General features: G+C 35.4%; 1 protein-coding gene across 1 annotated transcript in view; it reads right to left on the reverse strand.

Moving 5' to 3' along the window:
- The window catches only part of LOC126807825 (sperm-associated antigen 1), a 36106-nt gene extending 14701 nt beyond the window's left edge, over positions 1-21405 (reverse strand). The window contains exons 1-12 of the mRNA XM_050532665.2: positions 21280-21405; positions 12250-12409; positions 11428-11502; positions 10148-10232; positions 8013-8129; positions 7205-7269; positions 6115-6245; positions 5492-5550; positions 4862-4961; positions 3613-3690; positions 2814-2920; positions 937-1822 (exon numbers count right to left, since the gene is read on the reverse strand). Coding sequence (XP_050388622.2) covers positions 937-1822; positions 2814-2920; positions 3613-3690; positions 4862-4961; positions 5492-5550; positions 6115-6245; positions 7205-7269; positions 8013-8129; positions 10148-10232; positions 11428-11502; positions 12250-12377 — 1831 coding nt within the window. The 5' untranslated portion in view covers positions 12378-12409; positions 21280-21405. The remainder of the gene's footprint in view (positions 1-936; positions 1823-2813; positions 2921-3612; positions 3691-4861; positions 4962-5491; positions 5551-6114; positions 6246-7204; positions 7270-8012; positions 8130-10147; positions 10233-11427; positions 11503-12249; positions 12410-21279) is intronic.
- Positions 21406-23798: the final 2393 nt, after the last annotated feature.

A 23798-nucleotide genomic window follows, 5' to 3' on the forward strand; every position in this document is an offset into this window, starting at 1 on the left:
ATTTAAATAGGATTTCACTAATTGATTAAATCAGATAAGGGGTAACCTGATGAAAATACGTCAGTTAGATCGAGGCTAAATGATAGAGTGTACTTAGCGAGGCCGCTGTAAAGCGTTTCCATATGCCATTGAAAACTTTACTTGATAATCGAGATATGTAGGTGGAGTTAACGCCTGTCAATCAAACGTTCGGCGAAGGTGAAGACACATTTCGCTACCATTTCTAGGCAAATATTACAACGATGATAACTATGTTCAGAATAAAGTAATTTGACTGAATTTTTCAATATATTCTTCTTTCATCATCTTCTTTTGAACTGTTATAGCAAGAATGGCCAACTCTCTATAAATATCTCCCATAATGTATCTTTAAGACAAAATAAACATTTTACCATTGGTACACGAATCGTGTACCATAATGTGTTTCAGCACTATTTGTAATAAGGGACTCGAAGAACGAGGCTAGACATAATCCACAAGTCATGTCAAACGGTGATGCCATATTCCTATCTGGAGATCATGTGCACTAAATACTATCTGTGTAGACTGGAGTACCCAGACGCTAGAGATTGCCATCCGATTGAGACTTCTGGCGTATTTTGCTGAACATAACTGATTTGAAATTAGAGTAAAAACGGAAACGATTGAATGTAAATCGGTTTATATACATTCATATTACATTATTATATGCGTTGCGACCCATTTGTATCAACAATTTCTAGGTCCCAAATATTAGCAATTTAGCTCCTTTAAGGGGAGTTTTGTAATTGTTTATGGTAATTGAGAACTTTTCTCCAACAATATTACTGGATCCAAAAAGTAGTTCCAGTTTAATAAAAAAAAGTAGATCGTTTTTAATTGACCACAATCGATATCTATTGTAGAATGTGTTATTGGGTGATAAAGATATATATCTGTACAATCAGAGTTACCTACCTTTTTCTAGTTCGTCTATGAGATGTGTATATCTTAATATTGCTTTTGGGTATTGACCAGTTCTAAACAACGCACTACCCTCTTCCTTAACAGCGACCATATTGGGCGGCAACTTCTCTTGTTTAAATACCGTACGTCTAGAATAAGCGCCCTCTGCTTGTGGAAATGTTTCAGCTGGTTTGGTTTCCACCTTAACTTCTGCTTGTGTTTCTGGAGACACCCAATCGTCCTTTTCGTCATCTGAATCAGATGACACCGATTGTTGTCGTGGAGACATAGTTTTCGGCCTGGCACCAGTTTTGGCCCAATCCTCTTTTTCTTGCTTTTGGATGTCTTCTTGTTTTACAGATTCGACTTTTGTAGACGTTGTGTCAGCGTTTTCGTCTTCGTCTGTTATTTCTGTAATTGTCAAACCTGAAGGTTTTTCAACTTCAATTTCTTCTTCACCTTCTGAGTCTCTCGAATTATTTGTAAATCCTGGAGGTTTCTCCGGAAGGGTCTCGGTGTTAACAATACCCATGCCCATCGCATTAAGGTCGATATCAGAGTTTATATTTACGCAGTTTTCAATTTCATCGAGAGACCAAATGTCTTTTTCTGGCTTTTTTTTGTTGGTCTCTACCTTCGCTTCTACGACCTTTTGAGCAGTTCCCGTGTTCTTTTTCGCAGGATCCTCATGCAGGCCATTTTGTTTATGAACGGGAATTTCTTCTATTTTAGTTTTAGCGTCCACTGCGTTGCTTTCTGGAGTTGTTCCGTTGACGTGATTAACCTCGTCATCCGAACCTTCCGTTTCTTCGATGACCATTCTCCGCCCCTTTACTTTCCTTTCCTTCTTCTGATTCTCTGCCTGTTTACGAAGATCAGCGCTTTCCTTCAGCAGGTCCTGAAATAAACAAAGATAGGTTGCCAGACAATGAAATATACACCCTCAGTAACAAAGTCGTGGAAGTGGTCAACAATGGTTGTCGTAGGTTTTCTTTGTCTTTTCTCTTTTGTCGGTAATGAGTGAGAGAGAGAGAAAGAGAGAGAGAGGGTAATGGGGTTTAACATCCTCGACAGAAACTAGGTTATTTCGGGACTAACATATGGTTCAATTTTATTTCAATAATTCGCTTGTGCATAGGGGTCTTTAGCAGTGGGAGGAAACCGAAGGATGCGGAGAAAACTCCGGAGGTTGGACAGACGACCCTACTCCTTGTGTCGTACAATGGGGAATCGAAACCACACCAGTTGACTCAATGACAGAACTTATGTCACAACGCGAACGCGCTAACCATTCGGCCATCCATCCCCACCGGGAAAGAAAGAATTTACAAGAATTATAAGAAATAATTAAAATTTGATTGGCTTCTAGTTGTTATATAAAACATGTTCCGTTAACAATGATAAATGTGTTTTAATTTCAAATCCTCAAGATTTTTAAAAAAAATCAAGGGTAAAAACTCTGGCAGTAATCCTCAGCTTCTTCATTTCAAAGATAAACACGGTGTGTAGAAATAAAGGCAATCGAAAAATAAATTGATAATAATGAGCATTTACAAACTTGCTCAAAATAATCAAGAGCATTAACTCTGGCAGTAATTATAATAAATGGTTAAAAATCAACGCACAATTCTCGGGGATGCCCTTTTACATTAGTCCGATTGGTGCAGCAAAATAGGATGTTGAACCCCATTTTGTTGCATGCATCCTTACACGGAAATTTAAATCCCACACAAAATGAAATGGGGTTTAACGTCCTACTGTTCTGCTTCGACTGGGCATACACCACCTTATATCAAATTCCAACTGCCAAGGGATATTTTACGTCCGTGACAATGTGTACACGGGGACCTCGTTTTTTTGTCCCATAAATCCGACACATAAAGTCTTACCTTAGCTCGTTTATTATTTTTATCCAGATTTGCTATATCATTGAGATCACGATCTGCTGATTCGACATCTTTCAGACCCAAGTACGCTGTACTTCTTCTTAATAACGCTGAAATATAAACACATAAAATTAACGGTCATAGATCTAACTCTGCCCATTGCAGGTCTTTCTTTCGGCATCGAATGTTTTATTGAGAGAGAGAGAAAGAGAGAGAAATGGGGTTTAATGTTTGCTCGACATAAACTATGTCATTTTGGGACTAACAAATGGTTCAATGTTTAGTTTTAAACCGTTGTTGGCAAATTGTTCAGATTTGTTGAGAATCACCAGAATTATTAGATTCCTATCATCGCATAGTTTAAAGTTACAATTTCATATTTTCTAAGAAAGTCAAAACATAATTATTTCTATGTCTTTTGTTCAATAGGTTGTCAACTCACTATTATACGATCATAGGTGTCATTCTCACACTTAAAACTCATTTACACCGGAAATAATAACACAATTACCTCCCAATTACCTCCCTTGTTTTCTATTCTCCACCATGGAGTAGCTATCCTCAGATGTTTGAATTTGAAGAGGAAAATGATATTTTTGCCAATTTCTCAACTGGCAATAGTGAATTATAGGATTAATAGGATTATTCTTTAACAAGGTAGAACTATTTATAGATACCATCTATTTTAAGGCTTTATTTTAATAAATTTTAAAAATATAACGTAAAAATATGAAATTGCAGCTTGAGTAATTAATTAATCTGTTGTAGTGAATCTTAAAGACTGAGTTGATAATAAATTTACCTTTGATATTGTCTGGTTCCTCATCTAACACTTCATCACAATCTTCCAAAGCTTCTTTCCATTTCTCCAATTTTAAATCTAATATTGGAATGAACAAAAACAATTTCAGAAAAAACTAATTGCTTTATTTGTACCCCTCAAACACCAAAACCTTAAAGATGATTATGTCAGATGCATTATGTAAGATTTAGATAAAGAGCTGACAGTTCTAGAAATAATAGTTTAAAAATAGATAATGTCAAAAGAATATGTTGAAAATTTCATTCAAATTACTTTATTACGGGCAAAGTTGGAAGACAGAGACTATCGTTAAATTTTCAAATCTCCTGGGGGTTCTAATCCATTTTTATCTCTGTCAGTCGATGACCTTGAGTCTAGAGAGTTGATTATAGATTTGTCTTGTTAATAAATGTCTAATTAATAGTTTATATAACATTTGAAGCAATCATAAAGACCTGCAATAGGAAGATTTAGCTCATAGTCAACAGAATTTGTTTGGAAAATCTAATGGAGGATTAATATTGTCTAACTAGACGATATAAAACCAGAACACCAAAATCGAGAAATAGAATAGTAGTTTTAAATCTTGCAAATGGGTTTCTTGATTCAAAAGGTCATATCACAGTCAATATTAATGCTAGAGTCATATAATTTGGCAGTTTTAAATAATTTTGTACATGTACTATAACATATATTATTTGTTTCATAATATTCTGAGGTTGTCATCTGCCAACTTTCTTGACATGGAATGATCTTACTGTCTCATACATTTGTTTTACTGATATTTTTAAAATATGTCTGGCACCAAGTTATAAATGTCTACAACTAGTTCCATAATATCCTGTAAAATGTCAGGGGCTTGTTCAATATAGTTTGCCATTCTGTCAGGAACATGTAAAGTCTCTATTTCCAGGCCTTGTGAAAGATACTTATGAAATGAAATGGGGTGTAACATCCAACTGTTCTGCCTCGACTGGGCTAATAAAGACGGGCCTACGTCATACACTGTGCTATGGCATACTCTTATTTCGTATTCCAACTGTCAAAAGATCCTTCACGTGGACAGGACGGCAGTTTTCCGTCCCATCCAAACAACTATACCATACGTTGTATTTTGCAAGGCCCTCCGACTTGCACCATTGCCAAGGGGGGAACTACACTATAAATTTCTCTTGGCCAACACCTTGATTGAGACCTCCTGGATAGCGAGCTTACTTACTGAGCCACAGTGACACCCCAATATACTTACATGCTAAAGCTCTATTATTATATAAATTAGCCGTCTGCACCAAGGATAAACTTCGGGTGTAGTATAAAACAGCTTCTTCAAAATCACTACATTTAAACGCCTGAAATAATACACACAAAAAGCAATTGTTAGTGGATCATTTGAAAATTCTGATCAGTTTTTCTAAGGCCTAAGCTATTTCGTTACTGTATTTACAGACATTTTTCCTGTAAATACCAGTAAAATTGAAGTCAAGATATCGACAAGATCACTGAATGCTATATACTTCCAGCACACCTGATTGACACTTAGCCACGAGGGAATATTTACTCCAACAGTCGTGCTACAGTCTATTATTATTTTGATTTCTAACTGAATTCCAAGTGTAACTTGCTTATTCCTTTTCCAAGGGAGATAACTATTATTTTATATACTCTCTAGAATAGAGATCACTTTTAGTTATTGGATATGGCTGAGTGTATACTGTATCAAGCTTGAGTTTTGGGCAGTTCAAATGGGACCGTGATTTTCCGTCCCATCGGAATGATACAAAGCTTTTCCATGTCGGGTCCTGTATCCAGAGGAATGTTCTTGGTTTTCCAAACCAGTGTCATACTCACTGAGTCAGCGTTTATTATAAGTTGTAATTACCTCATTGCCTTTATCTTTTTCTCTTCCAGCTCGTATACAGATTTCGTCATAAGATAAACCTACAATTATTAACAATCAAATCATTTGGATGAAAATATAAAACTAGTGGTTGCCATAAAAAATACGCCCACATTTTGCCAAAGATTGATGGAGAATAGGGAAAATCTGTCAAAAACTATTGTACTATCAGGTTCCACAATCCAGAGAGAGAGAAAAAAGAAAGAGAGCAAGAGAGAGGGGAGGTAATTTCAGGACTAACATATGGTTCAATTTTATTTCAATAATTTGCTGGAGGACTCACAGAAAACCTACTTCACACAATCTAGATGATTTTAAGACGAACATATAGTTCAATTTTATTTCAATAATTCGCTTGCATATAGGAATACAACCAGAGGACCCGCACAAAAACCCACGAGGTTGGACAGGCAAACCCTTCTCCTTGCCACGTACAAGCTGGGAATCGAAAAATGCCACATGACTTGATGACAGACCGTGTGATCTAAAGTGCTCCCATCTCAAGCATTATCTAAAGCGCAATAGTCAGACAATTTGGCTACCACCTCCCCCCAATGGAATAAACAAAATTTAGATCTATATTTCAATGAGGATATAAACAATACCTTCGGAGTCAACTTTAGTTGAGATATCAACAACTTTTTTATTTGTTCTAATATTTTTATTCTCTTCTTGTTCCTGTTGCTTTCGTTCTTCCTCTTTATCCATGTTATCAAGTTCTTTATCGACATCGATTCTATAAAATAAAACAACCCAAACTCAGAGAAACAGACATCAATAACCAGTAAACACAATAAAGCAGTCAGAAATATTGGAAATCAAGTGTTTATGTATACATGTATTATATATATATCCAGGGCTGTCGGTAATTTTTCACAGTTGATTAGCAGCACTGAAAATCAAAAAGTCCAATTTTGCCAAATATGATTAGCAAATATAAAAAATTGATTAGCAGTTTTTCAGTTTCAACATAAAACACGTAAATAACAAGATATTACTTTCATTCATAACAAATGATCAGATTTCATTCTTAGATTTTTTAATACTGCAACTGCTAGTACTAGTGCTGTGACAGTTTGTGATTGTGATGTAGACTTTTGGTTGCGTCTTATGTCTGAAGCCAATTCTTGGCAGTGACTTCCGAAGCCCCACTCATTTTATTTACACTGGATTTTTTTTTTTTTCAAAATGAATACTGATATAATTACTCAAAATTGACATGTCTCGCAACGTGAGTGGTACTACTGGATTCCCTATTTCCGGTTTAATAGTCCCTATTAATGTCCCTAGAGTTATGTCCCTGTATTATATAGTATAATGAATTGCGTCTGGGTAGTTCAAGAAGAAAATGTCAAATGGAGAAGTCAGTTTTGTTTATAAAATTTTATTTGGCATTTTATACACATTGAAAGTGTTGAGAAAGCCTCAATATTCGTGTCAATATCCAAAATGACAGGCATATTAATGATTTGCAGTTACTGCGAATCAGAAACGTTAGATTTTAATTTTTGATTAGCAACGGACAAAATATGTATCGCAAATTGTGCTGCGATACTGTTGTCGGCAGCCCTGTATATATCGTATTTGTTCGTGGATTAGGTGTATTTGTAGATAATTGACGACGGCTGAGTTTAGAAGATAATAAACAATCTACTCTACATCCTGTTAAAACTACAGATATCTATATATACTTACTTATCCCAATCAGAATAAGATCTTGGTAGCGATGATTTATTACTTTTAACTTCTGGTTTCGTTTCCTACAAACAAACAATAAATTAAACATAAATAAAACTTGTTTGAGATGTAATTTTAATTTTCCATATTGTGAATCTGGCTGTGACTTACATTACAACTTGGGTATCGTTTAGTTGTGTTGTTTTAGGGGTAGTTTCTGTATTTAATGTTTAGTTTCAAACGATTGTAGGCAAATTGTTCAGAATAATCAAAATATATTGGCTTCCTACTATCGTATAGTTTAAATGTTCCGTCTAGATTAGTGTTGGTTTACAAATGTTTTCTTTCACTAAAAGTGTTGAGTAATTAACAGACTAATGCATTCCTATCTCTCCTATTTTATTCCTGTCTCTACAGGTAATATCTATCATAGTTAAGTATTACAGTTTCTACAGGTAATATCTATCATAGTTAAGGAATGAAATGAAATAGGGTTTAACATCCTACTGTTTTGCTCCAACTGGGCTTATGAAGACGAGTATACACCATACAGTGTGCTATGACAGAAATTTTGCCCGGACAGCGGCACTACGACCTACTCTTATATCAAATTCCGACTGTCAAGGGATCTTTTACCAATGTGTACACAGGACCTCAGCTGTCCTTGTCAGCCCTTCCATCCTACACCACCAAGAAGGGGAGCGAACTCATGACCTCCAGGTTAGCGAGGCAGCATATCTTACTCAATTAACCACTGTGGCTTCGGTCATATTACAGGTCAGCAGACAAGACTGGACAATAAATCAAAAATAATTTTAAACATTACCTGTTTTTTGGTTGACAAGTTGATCTGCCCTTTCCTAACGGGAGGCAGTGTCTTGTTTCCTGTTAGAGTTGTGTCCCCTGATCCACTATCCTTACTTTTCATGACTGACAGAAAATCCTACAAAAAAAATTATCAAATTATCCTCATGAGAACCTCCACCTTTTACTTCGTGCACCGTCACAAAAAATTTAATACTTTGACATTCTCATTATAACAGGAACATCAATCAGCCAGCACGAGATTTTGATGAGGCCCCTCCCGATCCCCCACCCTCACTACTAGAGGAAGATGGGAGAGTGTTTTAAACACTAATGATCCAAACCAAGCATGAAGCAGGATATTTTAAGATCAGTTAGTCAAGACTACTGAAGGATTTAGATAAAGATATGTTCTATCAGCTTATGAGAACGACTAGGGGAAGATGGAAGGGTGTTTTTAAAAAAGAATTCAGCAAAGCCGAGGATGATGCCTGTAATAAAGGCATATATGACAGTGTCTAAAATACTACACAACTTAATGAGAATATTTATAATGCGCTATATCCATAAACCAAGTTTATGCTCAAAGCGCTACACAATTATTATCCTTGGCCAGAGGACTCTAGATCTTAAGGCCCTAGCCTGCAAAGCCTATAGCTAAATCCATCGCTGACTACAGCATTGATTGATGACTTTACAATCTGAAAGTGCTATTATTCTAATGATTGCGTGTAGCGGCCTTTACAAGTGGGAGGACCCCGGAGAACTTAGAGAAAACAAGCGACTCAATTCCTTGACACGTACAAGCAAGGAGTCAAAACCCCGCCACTTGACTCAATGACAGACCTTACAATCTAAAGTGCATGTTAAACCATTCAGCCACCTAACTCCACTCTCTAGCATGATATCATGCACTATGATACATGTATTTATTTATATCGTCACACATTGCCGTAAATCATTCAAAATTCTTAACAGCATAAGGATGAACACAAAAATGTTTGACTGGAAGTCCAGAGACAAAGTGGACGCTCGATTGTCAGTCCGGAACATCCAGAATTACAAATGAATTATGCAGAATTCATTCCTGTCTGTCCTCACAACAGAAGTGATTTAAGTAGAATCGTGACGTAATTAAACACAACAAATATGCCACAGCTGTCATGATTGGTGGAGATATTTTCTTATGCCCCAAATTCACTCGATTGACACTATCTTAGGGATTTAGAGAATTCAATTCTGGAGAGAGAGAAATGGGGTTTAACGTCCACTCAACACAAACAAGGTCATTTCGGGACTAACATATGGTTTAATTTTATTTCAATAATTCGCTTGCGCGTTGGGGTCTTTAGCAGTGGGAGGAAACCGGAGGACCCGGAGAAAACCCACGAGGTTGGACAGACGACCCTACTCCTTGTCACGTACAACCGGGGATTCAAAACCATGCCAGTTGAGTCAATTACAGGCCTTATGACACAGCGCGCACGTGCTAACCATTCTGCCATCCAACCCCTGAACTCACTGCCGCAATGTATCGTTGAATCGATGTATCCCGATTCACCTTCTCAAGATTTGTATATTGAATCGCCAGATGCCGAATCGATGTATCACGATTCTTTTTTATGATTTTTTTTGTCGCTTCAGTACATGTAAGTAACCTGTCACTCTCGTATACACGTCACACATTATCCACACACACACACTCTTAAACTGATGTGGACCTTATTATGATCCACATCAATATCGTGAAATAAAACAGTTTTATTTCTTCGACATCAGCAGGACTAAAAACATCAATTATTCATTTATCATGTTGTTTTTTCTTGGTAAATATTAACCTGGTTATGAACCGTGATACGAATTGTATCGTAGCCCCTGAATCGCAATTGTTATCACATAGTGACTGCAGTGGCAATATCCAGCCCTAATCCCCATATAAAAGAGATAACTTATTTATTAACGGAATTGCAATTGAGTGACGGTGAATGCAACCCTGCCACAGTTTTGTCAGTCTTGACACCCGGTTGGTTGAGATATTTTCTTATGCAGTAGATGGATGCCCAAATTCCCTTTTTTCACTCGACTGACACTAATCTAGGGATTGAGAGAATTTAATTGCGGAATGTTTAAATAACTTGTTTAATCGACAAATTTTACCTGCATATCCTCCTCCATCTTGTTTTTCTCGTCCTTTTGTAAATCACCTGGTTGTAATACAGGAGTTTCTTTTCTCAAAATACGACTAAAAAACAACAAAAACACAGAAATATTCAATTCATAACAAAACAACAACACAAGGTATATATGGATATAACCACTTCTCTATTATTTAATAACCACGTTTCGTAAAACATACAGGTCACGTTGTCAAGTTAATGATAAATATCCATCTAGTCAGCCTATTTATACATATTTCTGCTTATATCAGATGTAAAGACTAGATATAGTCAAGCCTGGACGTAAGAGCACCTGTCATAGAGTTAGTTAAGCCTGGACGTATGGCACCTGTCAGAGTTAGTCAAGTCTGGACGTAAAGGCACCTGTCATAGAGTTAGTTAAGTACAAATATCACATAAAATATTATATATACAAGCCAGGATATACATGTTAAGCCTGTATATACATGTACATGTTAAGCCTAGTACACAACCTGGCCACTATCCGTGCTATTATGAGCAGTCTACAGGGGAAATTTTAGAAAACCTGTGCGTGAGGCTTATATACCCACTGTAGAAGATCAAGACTGCCCCTAGAGACTTGTGACAAGTCCTATTTACAAAACTTTCCCCTGGTTTGTTGCGGTCGGTCTGCAAGCTACCAAACTCTACGACCTGGGCATGTCCATAACACATATGACAGGTTGTGCGCTAGGCTTAAGGTACCTGATTTTTCATGTCTGACAAAGTCTATGACTGGTGCCTTATATCCAGATTTGAAGCTAATCATTCCTGATTCTTAATTTGTAAACAGGAATAGCAGGAACTGAACAGAAGGGAATGCATACCATACCATCTTGGTAAAATAAGGTTAGACAATAACATGGTCACTTTGGTACAGTATTAAAAATTCAATAATTCTTTTCTTGCACACAGCATTCTTTAGCTACTCAACACAATCTAATGTGTATGTGTTAAACCTTTCAGCCATAGGACACCCCAACAAGATAGCAACAAAATGAAATGGGGCTTATAAAATGTCCTATTTGAAACAAACTAGGTCATATCGGGACCAAAATAGGGTTCGATTTTACTTCATTAATTCACTTGAGTGTATGGGTCGGGAGGAAACCCAACGACACAATGAAAACCCATGAACCCGACTGGACTAATGAAGGCAGGCTAAGGTACATGTAGCAAACTGCAGTTTATAAAATAAAGCTTCATGTAGCAGGGGTTAAAGATAAAACTATGTTTCTAGATTTCTATTCTTTCTATTACCTTTTTGGGTTGAGTTTTTCAAGTTTCTCGACAGCAGCTTTTTCTAAGTCGGGATAAAATCCTTCCTCTCCAGATCTGTAGTAGAAAGAAATATTTAATCAGATTTATACTGCATACAATAACTTTAGATACAGTCTGTACCAACTTATAGTAGATATCAATATAGAGAGGGGAAATAAAATAAAATGTGGTTTAACCTCCTACTTATTGGCACCGACATGTAAATGTGTTAGGTTCATATTCCACAATTTTATATGTATTATTTGAATGAAATATTCTATTTATATACATGGACCCTATAATACATTTCAATGAAAGAATATAATTACATATCTATCATTTAAAATATTCCCATCAATTAATATTTTATAAGTAGAAGACTTTTATAAATTGTTATAACTTTTGTTTAATGCTTTTTTATTGTACAATGAAATGTCCATGCAATTAAATATGTTTAAACTAACAGGTCTAATGTACATGGGCAAACGGTGTGCAATGAGAGAAATTTTGCCTGGGCAGCGGCGCTATGGCCAATTCTTATTTTGAATCCCAACTGTCAACTTGGGTTCTTGTACGTGCACACCAATGTGGACAGGACCTCGGTTTTCCATACCATTCGAACAAGTTTATGTCATCTCTTCCCCTGAGATGGGGAACCAAACCGGAAAATCCAGATGAACTTTCTCGGCCAATGCAGAGATCTAACTTGGGGACCTCAAGTCAGCTGACCAACATCTTACTCACTGAGCCACCGTAACTCCCCCGAGAGATTTTTTTATCTATGATATATCTCTTATAATGTTAAAACTCTTGTTTCCTTACCTCAAAACTTTGATGATTTTCTCCAGTTCCTTTATATTTTCACACTCTGATATAAACGTGTAGTCAAGGCAACTAAGGGGCAAGTCATATTTCTTTGTTTTTTCTAACTGTATTGCCGAATCTGTCATGGTTTAATTAATTCTAGTTTAATAATATTCACCTAAAATATAAAAAACAAATATATTTTTTTCGAACTATACTGCTGAATTTGTGATGGTAAAATTAACACTAGTTTGTGACTGTCATCTGTCTGGTCAGGGTTGGCGGCTACACTAGGGCTGTCCCAAGCGCCAAGAATTAAATTTGGTGTATGGAGGTAGCTTGGACCGGGGAGTAACAGAGGCTAAGTGGTGTTAGCCTACCGCTTCTGGAGTTACGGGCATAACCTGGGCAGTGCCGGGTTATCCACTAGTTATAACACATACTAAAAATTTATGTCGCCAAAATAAATTAGTAACTGATTGCCCATTCTCGGTACTAAATGTTTAGTAATGTTGAAATAATTTACTTCAACTTCTACCCACAACATTGTAAAGCGCATTGAGATATTATTTGTATATTGTAATGCGCTATATAAGAATAAATTATTATTAGGGTTTCACACTGCGTAGCTTGTGTGAAACACTATTGTTTTTGTTAAAATTATTATTAGGGTTTCACACTGCGTAGCTTGTGTGAAACACTATTGTTTTTGTTAAAATTATTAGGGTTTCACACTGCGTAGCTTGTGTGAAACACTATTGTTTTTGTTAAAATTATTATTCTTATTATTATTATTCTTCTTTTGTTTTGAGTAGATCTCAGCAACTGATTGTCGGATCGTTACGATTTCTTCGGTTTTATCGGAAAAGTGGGTGTGACTTAGAGGATAAAGCTATTTTGAACGTTCTGCGACAATGCGAAATGTCCGAAATCACCGAAGCTATCGTTTTTAGAAATATTGCAGTAATTTTAACAATAATCATTGGATTTTAACTTTCGATGCATTTTGGCATAGCCGGAGACGGGGCACATAGCTACGCTACTTTTGATTTTTGATTTTCGGCAAATCTTCGCAGATATTAGGCGCTAAATTTAGAAAATTTAAATTTTTACAAAAAACTTTTTTATTTATGAATATTTTTTAGTCGTGTTTTTCACAAATATAACGAGTCCTCTGACTTGGGCAAAAATGTGAAATATTTTTGTCTTGGTAATTTTCCTTGGCCCCCATTGGCTAATTCAGTTTTTCAGTCCTAGATTAATTATTTATTGTTCGATTTGTATAAAACAAAGTTCATATGCTCCGTTGTCTCAATTGTCATTTTTTTTGTTACCAATAGTGTTATCTGTCGGCACCGGAAGTGGCGTAAATTGACAAAAAACTACAATTTTGACAGTTAGGTACCATTTTTCGAAAGCAAATATTATTTTTTTCAAATCTGGTATAACTGAAATTGTGCGCCCTTTAAAGGCGCACAAAATGTTGGGACCAGTTTTTTTAATTTCGATTCCGTTTTCGGGCTATTTCGATTAAAAGGTGAAAAAAGGTGTAAAATTAAGCTATTTACAACCCATCCAGCGTTTTCATATTTTAAAATATTACTTCGTAACTTTCATAAACTCGTAGCAATAATCTATACGGAGAGAATGTATGTGAAAATTAATTTGTAATATGCGCAGTTGCCGAGAAATGGGCAATTTTGCATGAGTCACTTTTTACGCTAGTTTGCCTGTAAAAGAGTCAATTATTATTCGATTTTCATAAAAGTGACACCATTTGATGTGTAATGTCAATTTTAACTAGGTCAAACCAATTTAACATTTTCAATATCACCGGAAATGACGTAATTTGGGCAAAAATTGTATTTATAGCCTTCGAAACCAGTAATTTATTCAAATGAGTCATATTTGTTATTTGTTTAAAATTTTGATATTTGATTCAAATCAACTAATACAATGAACCCTTACGATCATATAGATATCACAAAATGGTTTCTAACTTGTTCAGTTGCGGAGAAATAGGCAATTTTCAACAGGTCACTTTTTAAGGTTTTTTGTCAATAAAAGTGTCAATTATTATTCGATTTTCATGAAATTTTCACTGTGTGATACATAATGCCATTTACGATTTCATACCAGTAATTTAAGATTTTCATTATCACCGGAAGTAACGTCATTTTGACAAAAACTGTATTTTTAGCCTTCAAAACAGATATTTTATTCAAATGAATCAGATTTGTAATGTTTTTAAAATTATGATATTTGATTCCAATCAACAAATAGAATGAACTCATTCGATCATACAGATACCTCAAAATGGTTTCTAACTTGTACGGTTGCAGAGAAATAGGCGATTTTCTACAAGTCATTTTTCAAGGTTTTTGGTCTATAAAGGTGGCAATTATTATAGGATTTACATAAAATTTTCACCATGTGATGATGCTATTTCTGATTTCATAAACCAATTTAACATTTTCATTATCACCGGAAGTAAAGTAATGTTGTTTCTGCGTCCATTTTATTTCATGTGTGCAATGCTTATGTGGAAACCTGTTTAACGGTTTCATTGGTACCGGAAGTGACATAAGTTCAAGGGTAACGTGGCACCGGTGAAACCCGTCATTACTGCTTCGCAGTTCTAGTTATTCTTATTATTATTATTCTTCTTTTGTTTTGAGTAGATCTCAGCAACTGATTGTCGGATCGTTACGATTTCTTCGGTTTTAGCGGAAAAGTGGGTGTGACTTAGAGGATAAAGCTATTTTGAACGTTCTGCGACAATGCGAAATGTCCGAAATCACCGAAGCTATCGTTTTTAGAAATATTGCAGTAATTTTAACAATAATCATTGGATTTTAACTTTCGATGCATTTTGGCATAGCCGGAGACGGGGCACATAGCTACGCTACTTTTGATTTTTGATTTTCGGCAAATCTTCGCAGATATTAGGCGCTAAATTTAGAAAATTTAAATTTTTACAAAAAACTTTTTTATTTATGAATATTTTTTAGTCGTGTTTTACACAAATATAACGAGTCCTCTGACTTGGGCAAAAATGTGAAAATTTTTTGTCTCGGTAATTTTCCTTGGCCCCCATTGGCTAATTCAGTTTTTCAGTCCTAGATTAATTATTTATTGTTCGATTTGTATAAAACAAAGTTCATATGCTCCGTTGTCTCAATTGTCATTTTTTTGGTTACCAATAGTGTTATCTGTCGGCACCGGAAGTGGCGTAAATTGACAAAAAACTACAATTTTGACAGTTAGGTACCATTTTTCGAAAGCAAATATTATTTTTTTCAAATCTGGTATAACTGAAATTGTGCGCCCTTTAAAGGCGCACAAAATGTTGGGACCAGTTTTTTTAATTTCGATTCCGTTTTCGGGCTATTTCGATTAAAAGGTGAAAAAAGGTGTAAAATTAAGCTATTTACAACCCATCCAGCGTTTTCATATTTAAAAATATTACTTCATAACTTTCATAAACTCGTAGCAATAATCTATACGAAGAGAATGTATTTGAAAATTAATTTGTAATATGCGCAGTTGCCGAGAAATGGGCAATTATGCATGAGTCACTTTTTACGCTAGTTTGCCTGTAAAAGAGTCAATTATTATTCGATTTTCATAAAAGTGACACCATTTGATGTGTAATGTCAATTTTAACTAGGTCAAACCAATTTAACATTTTCAATATCACCGGAAATGACGTAATTTGGGCAAAAATTGTATTTATAGCCTTCGAAACCAGTAATTTATTCAAATGAGTCATATTTGTTATTTGTTTAAAATTTTGATATTTGATTCAAATCAACTAATACAATGAACCCTTACGATCATATAGATATCACAAAATGGTTTCTAACTTGTTCAGTTGCGGAGAAATAGGCAATTTTCAACAGGTCACTTTTTAAGGTTTTTTTGTCAATAAAAGTGTCAATTATTATTCGATTTTCATGAAATTTTCACTGTGTGATACATAATGCCATTTACGATTTCATACAAGTAATTTAAGATTTTCATTATCACCGGAAGTAACGTCATTTTGGCAAAAACTGTATTTTTAGCCTTCAAAACAGATATTTTATTCGAATGAATCAGATTTGTAATGTTTTTAAAATTATGATATTTGATTCCAATCAACAAATAGAATGAACTCATTCGATCATACAGATACCTCAAAATGGTTTCTAACTTGTACGGTTGCAGAGAAATAGGCGATTTTCTACAAGTCATTTTTCAAGGTTTTTGGTCTATAAAGGTGGCAATTATTATAGGATTTACATAAAATTTTCACCATGTGATGATGCTATTTCTGATTTCATAAACCAATTTAACATTTTCATTATCACCGGAAGTAATGTAATTTTGACAGGATCACTGACATGTAGCAAATGAATTGATTGCTGGATTTGGTTGTTTCTGCGTCCATTTTATTTCATGTGTGCAATGCTTATGTGGAAACCTGTTTAACGGTTTCATTGGTACCGGAAGTGACATAAGTTCAAGGGTAACGTGGCACCGGTGAAACCCGTCATTACTGCTTCGCAGTTCTAGTTCTTATTATTATTATTATTCTTCTTTTGTTTTGAGTAGATCTCAGCAACTGATTGTCGGATCGTTACGATTTCTTCAGTTTTACTGAAAAAGTGGGTGTGACTTAGAGGATAAAGCTATTTTGAACGTTCTGCGACAATGCGAAATGTCCGAAATCACCGAAGCTATCGTTTTTAGAAATATTGCAGTAATTTTAACAATAATCATTGGATTTTAACTTTCGATGCATTTTGGCATAGCCGGAGACGGGGCACATAGCTACGCTACTTTTGATTTTTGATTTTCGGCAAATCTTCGCAGATATTAGGCGCTAAATTTAGAAAATTTAAATTTTTACAAAAAACTTTTTTATTTATGAATATTTTTTAGTCGTGTTTTACACAAATATAACGAGTCCTCTGACTTGGGCAAAAATGTGAAAAATTTTTGTCTCGGTAATTTTCCTTGGCCCCAATTGGCTAATTCAGTTTTTCAGTCCTAGATTAATTATTTATTGTTCGATTTGTATAAAACAAAGTTCATATGCTCCGTTGTCTCAATTGTCATTTTTTTTGTTACCAATAGTGTTATCTGTCGGCACCGGAAGTGGCGTAAATTGACAAAAAACTACAATTTTGACAGTTAGGTACCATTTTTCGAAAGCAAATATTATTTTTTTCAAATCTGGTATAACTGAAATTGTGCGCCCTTTAAAGGCGCACAAAATGTTGGAACCAGTTTTTTTAATTTCGATTCCGTTTTCGGGCTATTTCGATTAAAAGGTGAAAAAAGGTGTAAAATTAAGCTATTTACAACCCATCCAGCGTTTTCATATTTTAAAATATTACTTCGTAACTTTCATAAACTCGTAGCAATAATCTATACGGAGAGAATGTATGTGAAAATTAATTTGTAATATGCGCAGTTGCCGAGAAATGGGCAATTTTGCATGAGTCACTTTTTACGCTAGTTTGCCTGTAAAAGAGTCAATTATTATTCGATTTTCATAAAAGTGACACCATTTGATGTGTAATGTCAATTTTAACTAGGTCAAACCAATTTAACATTTTCAATATCACCGGAAATGACGTAATTTGGGCAAAAATTGTATTTATAGCCTTCGAAACCAGTAATTTATTCAAATGAGTCATATTTGTTATTTGTTTAAAATTTTGATATTTGATTCAAATGAACTAATACAATGAACCCTTACGATCATATAGATATCACAAAATGGTTTCTAACTTGTTCAGTTGCGGAGAAATAGGCAATTTTCAACAGGTCACTTTTTAAGGTTTTTTGTCAATAAAAGTGTCAATTATTATTCGATTTTCATGAAATTTTCATTGTGTGATACCTAATGCCATTTACGATTTCATACAAGTAATTTAAGATTTTCATTATCACCGGAAGTAACGTCATTTTGGCAAAAACTGTATTTTTAGCCTTCAAAACAGATATTTTATTCAAATGAATCAGATTTGTAATGTTTTTAAAATTATGATATTTGATTCCAATCAACAAATAGAATGAACTCATTCGATCATACAGATACCTCAAAATGGTTTCTAACTTGTACGGTTGTACAAGTCATTTTTCAAGGTTTTTGGTCTATAAAGGTGGCAACTATTATAGGATTTACATAAAATTTTCACCATGTGATGATGCTATTTCTGATTTCATAAACCAATTTAACATTTTCATTATCACCGGAAGTAATGTAATTTTGGTACCGGAAGTGACATAAGTTCAAGGGTAACGTGGCACCGGTGAAACCCGTCATTACTGCTTCGCAGTTCTAGTTATTATTATTATTATCCCCAGTATGTCACTGGGAATACCGAGGATGCTGTTTTCCAGAAGTATATGTTATAGTCTACTCTGTTACTTAATGCCCCGAAAAGTTAAGTCAAATAATATTTACCACAAACGAAAAGATAGGTTGCCAGACAACGAAACAAACGCCCACAACAGCTAAGTCGTCCAGGCAGTCAACAAGGGGCGTTGCATATTTATTCTTTTATCAGTGATAAAAACATTTACAAGACAGTAAAATCTGATTAACAGCAACAATCAGAAATCATTAGAACTTGTTTGGCTTCTACATTTACATGTTGTTCTGCCACATGCTAATGTTTAGCATCTTCAGAGAAAACAACTACAATGTACTCAAATGAAATTTGAAGCACAAGGACAAGATGAGCCATAATAACCAGTCATAGTAACTCTGCTTTTGCTTCAAATATCATTTGAGTAGTTGTGTTCTCTGAGGAAGTAAGTTTTAATACTTATGAAACCTTAGATGCTATTAAAAGGTGGTTTTGTGATACCGTACCCTTGACTTTGTTTTTAACCACTCCTACATGTACTACTGGTGTCATAGTATCAAGTTTATTATGACTTGGATCCCATCTAAGTTTATGTTATTCAATTGGTTTTGCATTTGTTTATTATTTGGTTGTTTTTTTTTGGGGGGGGGGCAGGGGGTGGGGGGAATTTAGTCAGTCTGTGCAACCAAAATTGTATGTCAACATAGATGTTGTTGGCCACCGGGAATCTATTTATTAAATATAAATGGGGTCACTTTTGACAAACAGGAAGTATTTTACGGATGGGACAAAAAATAATCCTCGTATCTCGTTTTTTTATCAACGGATCTTTGTCAGGTTTTCATTTTTGGATTCTTTGCCTGAATCCCTTATGGGCTCTGACGTACGTTTTTTCGAAATTCGGAAGTTCGCTCCCATTTAGATTTAGCATCAAAGATTTGAAAAAGTTTTCTTTATCATTTGTTGTATCAAGTTGAAACTTAGTAGAAATAAGGAACACGGAACACACTGATGGCTTCAAAATGGCACATTCAAAAATTTTGTGACCACTTCCGGAAATTACCGAGGCCTTCGGATTTTTCCCAAACATGAATAGTTCTCTCCATTGTAAAAATAGATCAAAAATGACATATGATGGTGTTAGCCCCATATATTTTTTTTCATTTTCGGAGACCTTGTTACATAACATTTTCAACCGTTTGGCCGCCATATTGGATTTTACAAAAAATCTTCAAATCGATATTCAGTCGCCAATTTGATTCCGATTTTAGAAAACTTTTTTTGTTTTGAACCTACATGTACTCCAATTGGCAACAATCCTTTTAATGACCCTTGACATTTTCATATATGGTGACCGTCATGTCTACTAGCAATTAATATCAAAATGTTCGGTCTTGAAGTATAACTTCCAGTTTTATTAAGAGTTCAACTTTAATAGGTACTGGATATCATTATACTCAATAACGCATGGTGTAACTTGATTGTTGTTGTGATCAGGCGTGACGTAACGTACTAAAACACGTCAGTACTCTTTGGAGTTCTAGTCTTTTTTTTAGAGTAACATTTCAATGTGGGCGTATAAAAACTATTGCCAAATCTGTCATGCGTTTTTAATACTAGTTTAATAACAAAAAAACAAAAAAAATGAAGTTCAGTTTTATCACACTAACACTGGAATAACAATTACTGGTTTATTAACATGCAACGTTTCGGCGATGATACTCTCATCTTTATCAGTTTTACTAACACAATACTTTTGGGTCATTCAAGCTGTTAATTTTCATCTGACAGTTTGTATTGTAATTATGGATGTGGACTTTCCAAATAGCATAAAGGGCCTCTGTTACGGCACCAACTTCCAGAAAACTTTAAACGTCACCTCCCAACCCCAACCCCAATTATTTTGCAAATTATGTGTTGGTTTTTTTTTTACTTTAAATAGTGTCCAGGGAGGCAGGAACAAGTCCTCAAGACCCCCTTTTGGCTTTGTGACACTGGCAGCCCGCCCACCCACCAACCCACGTGCTATGTGACACTGGCAGCCGACCCACCAACCCACATCCTAATGGTACAACAATATCTTGAAGTTCTTTATTTAAATTATCCAATATCCAATATATTAAATCAAACCCACGACGTTAAGAAGAGAGTGTTTGGTTGAAATAATAACATCATCCCCAATCGAGGAGTCTGTAATTATACCGGGTACCTTCAAACTGATAGAGTAAGGTAGTGTAATTATCATAAAGGCGCAGCATTCAGCACTGCCACTAATTGGCCATGCCATATAAATTAATCTTCCATAGGCCTATTCCTGCACTAAAACTTTGTCCTCACATCCACGCCCACGGCCTGGGAGGGAGTCAGAGTGGGTACTTCCTGTTTGCCTCTCTAAGTGTGAAACTTGGGCTTTAATCACTGCCATTCAATTAATCCCTAAAGATATTCATCCACAGACCCTTATTCAAGAATACTGATCATTATATCTTACATTACATAACATCAAAATCAGTGATAAAATCATTCATAACTTTATTTCGTTTTATTTTTTTGTGAATTCGGGGAGTTGTGATTTTTACGTAGTTGTTTCGATTTCACTTTTCCTGATTTCTGGTCACACTCACAAAAATCAATGATTTTCTGTTCACCAAACAACGCAATTATTGAATAAAGCTATACTCACGTTAAATAATGAATTCGGTTAGCATCAGTGTTAATTTGGGATAAATTTAAATGGCAAAAACGTTGTTAGATCATGCTAAAATGGTATGATGTGACCATACACGCTGTTCTTCGCCTTGTTTGTTACCTGTCATCGTTCATTTCCGGAGCGAGGCTATCAGCTGTAAATAGATCAAGATTAGGACGCGGATCACCATAACGTATTTTCGCGCCAAATTATTGAAGTATACTTTTCGTCGATATGCACGTGCGTACGGTTTGTTTTAATACGGGATGAATTAAGACATTTTTTTTTCATTTTGAGCCCATTAGTAGCATGCTTATATTTTTGGTGAAACATTGAAATGTTTATTAATTGATCACGAGATCGACAGTGGCGCAGCCAGTATGTCAGGACAGTCTCCCCTCTCCTCCATTGTGAAGAGACGTAAATAGGCTCAGGCCTAAAAACCCCGTTTATTAAACATACATTATGCAAGAGCTAAATCTGCCTATTGCAGGTCTTTCTTTAGGCCTGGAATGTTATATAAACTATTAAAGATACATTATGTAAGATTTAGATAAAGAGCTAGCCATTCTTGATATAATAGTTCGAAAATAGATAATGTAAAATGAATAATTTGAAAATTTCATTCCAATTACTCTATTGCGAGCGAAGATATTAGCCTTTGAAGGTTTGACAAGACGTGTGCAATAATTGCAACCACCGTACTGGTTGTTCGAAGCTAAGTCTCGCTCCTCCATTTTTAAATTAAATTAAAAAATGACCGAAGTGTTCTAATCTATTTAATATCGGAGAAATTCAATGCCATCGAGAGTTGATTATAGCCTGGATAAGTTAATTAATGTCTAATTAATAATTTAGAAGACATTTCAGGCTTAAAGAAAGACCTGCAATAGGCTTATAGGCTGTATGTTTAATTAGACAGTTATTGACAAAATAAGATCATACTCAACTCTCGATGGCATCGGATACTCAAGATTTTAACTAGATTAGGATGGTTCGCCATTTAAAAATTTAACTTAAAAATGGGAAAGCGAGGCTAAGTCTCGAATATACCAGTGCCCTGGTTACCACTATGCACACATCTTGTCAAAACTACAAACAGTGATAACTTGGCTCAGAATGGAGTGATTTGAATGTAATTTTCAATATTTTCATTTTGATCTATTTTTGAGATATTATATCAAGAATGGTCAGCTCTTTATCTAAATCTTACATAACGTATCTTTATAGAGACATTATGCGGAAGCCGAATTTTCTGATTCCAGGACTTCAATTGTTACATAGATCATATTTATGAATCCTTCACAAATCAAGCTCCCCCCCCCCCCACACACACACACATACACACATACCCACCCTCGACCATTGGATGGCTTAGATATTGAGTTGATTAGATAGTGCTCGCCGCATCGAAGTTAAACGCTGATATGGCCGACGAAGCCCAAACATTCTAAAATGCATGACCTCAGACAAGGTGACTGCCGAGTGCCGACAAAAGGCTTCCTATTCTTGGATTTGAAGTTAACATAAATTTAATTGCATCTGCAACCCGATGAAAGTTGACATTCATATCTCCGCTGAGAATAAAATAATCCGAATGACATTTTCTATTTTTGAGCTACTACAACCAATCTGTTTCACATTGGTAATGCGAATATTAAACCAGTTTGCTTTAATGCTTTGACAGCAGGAACTGTCAAACTTTTTTCTTTTAAATCTCGCATATAATTCCTGTTTTAAAAATAGTCTGTGTTTTAATCAGGGTGTTCCTGTTTTAAAAATTATCTGCCCTTCTGACATGAGTATGTGGGGGTACTCGATTGAACGTTCCGGAATTGAATTATTTCAATCCCAAAAATAGTGACAATCGAGTGAAAAGGTGGATTTCGGGCTACAACGCATGCGTCGACTGAATAAGTTAATATCTCAACCACGCAACCATGCAGCCGAAACCTTTTAATTACGTCACGATTCTACTCACACCACCTCCGTTGTCGGGACTGACAGAACTGTGACAGAACTGAATTCCGCGTTACTCGATTGCAATTCTGTCAATTTGGGACGTTCTGGACTGTGAATCGCGCATCCCCATTATGTTTAGCTGAAATGTAATTTTTATCCGAGTAAGTTCCTCGAGATTTTTGTCAATGGTGCAGGACGAAGGGTTTGGCAAGAAACGGCGTCTAATCGTTCCTAGGTGACGAAAATCCAAGGTCTCGTGCAGTTGGCTTGCACGTAAGTGACGTAATAGTACCCGCCATATTCGATGAAAATAGTCTAAAACGACACTGTCCGGGCAAAATTTCACTAATAACACACTGTATATGGTTTAAGTTCTTCTTTATTATCCCGATTGATGCAAAAAAATATGCTTGCCCCAATGCCCTGGTGCTAGCCCCCGCTCCCAGGGCAGGTTGTGGAAGGCCTGAAGTTACAGGATCTGAATATATTACAGGATATATATGAATATCGAAGGCCAACTATGCTTTACTTCACGAATAGTAATTTATTAA

This window comes from Patella vulgata, chromosome 9 (genome assembly GCF_932274485.2).
Source record: "Patella vulgata chromosome 9, xgPatVulg1.2, whole genome shotgun sequence".
In the NCBI taxonomy this organism is placed as follows: Eukaryota; Metazoa; Mollusca; class Gastropoda; family Patellidae; genus Patella; species Patella vulgata.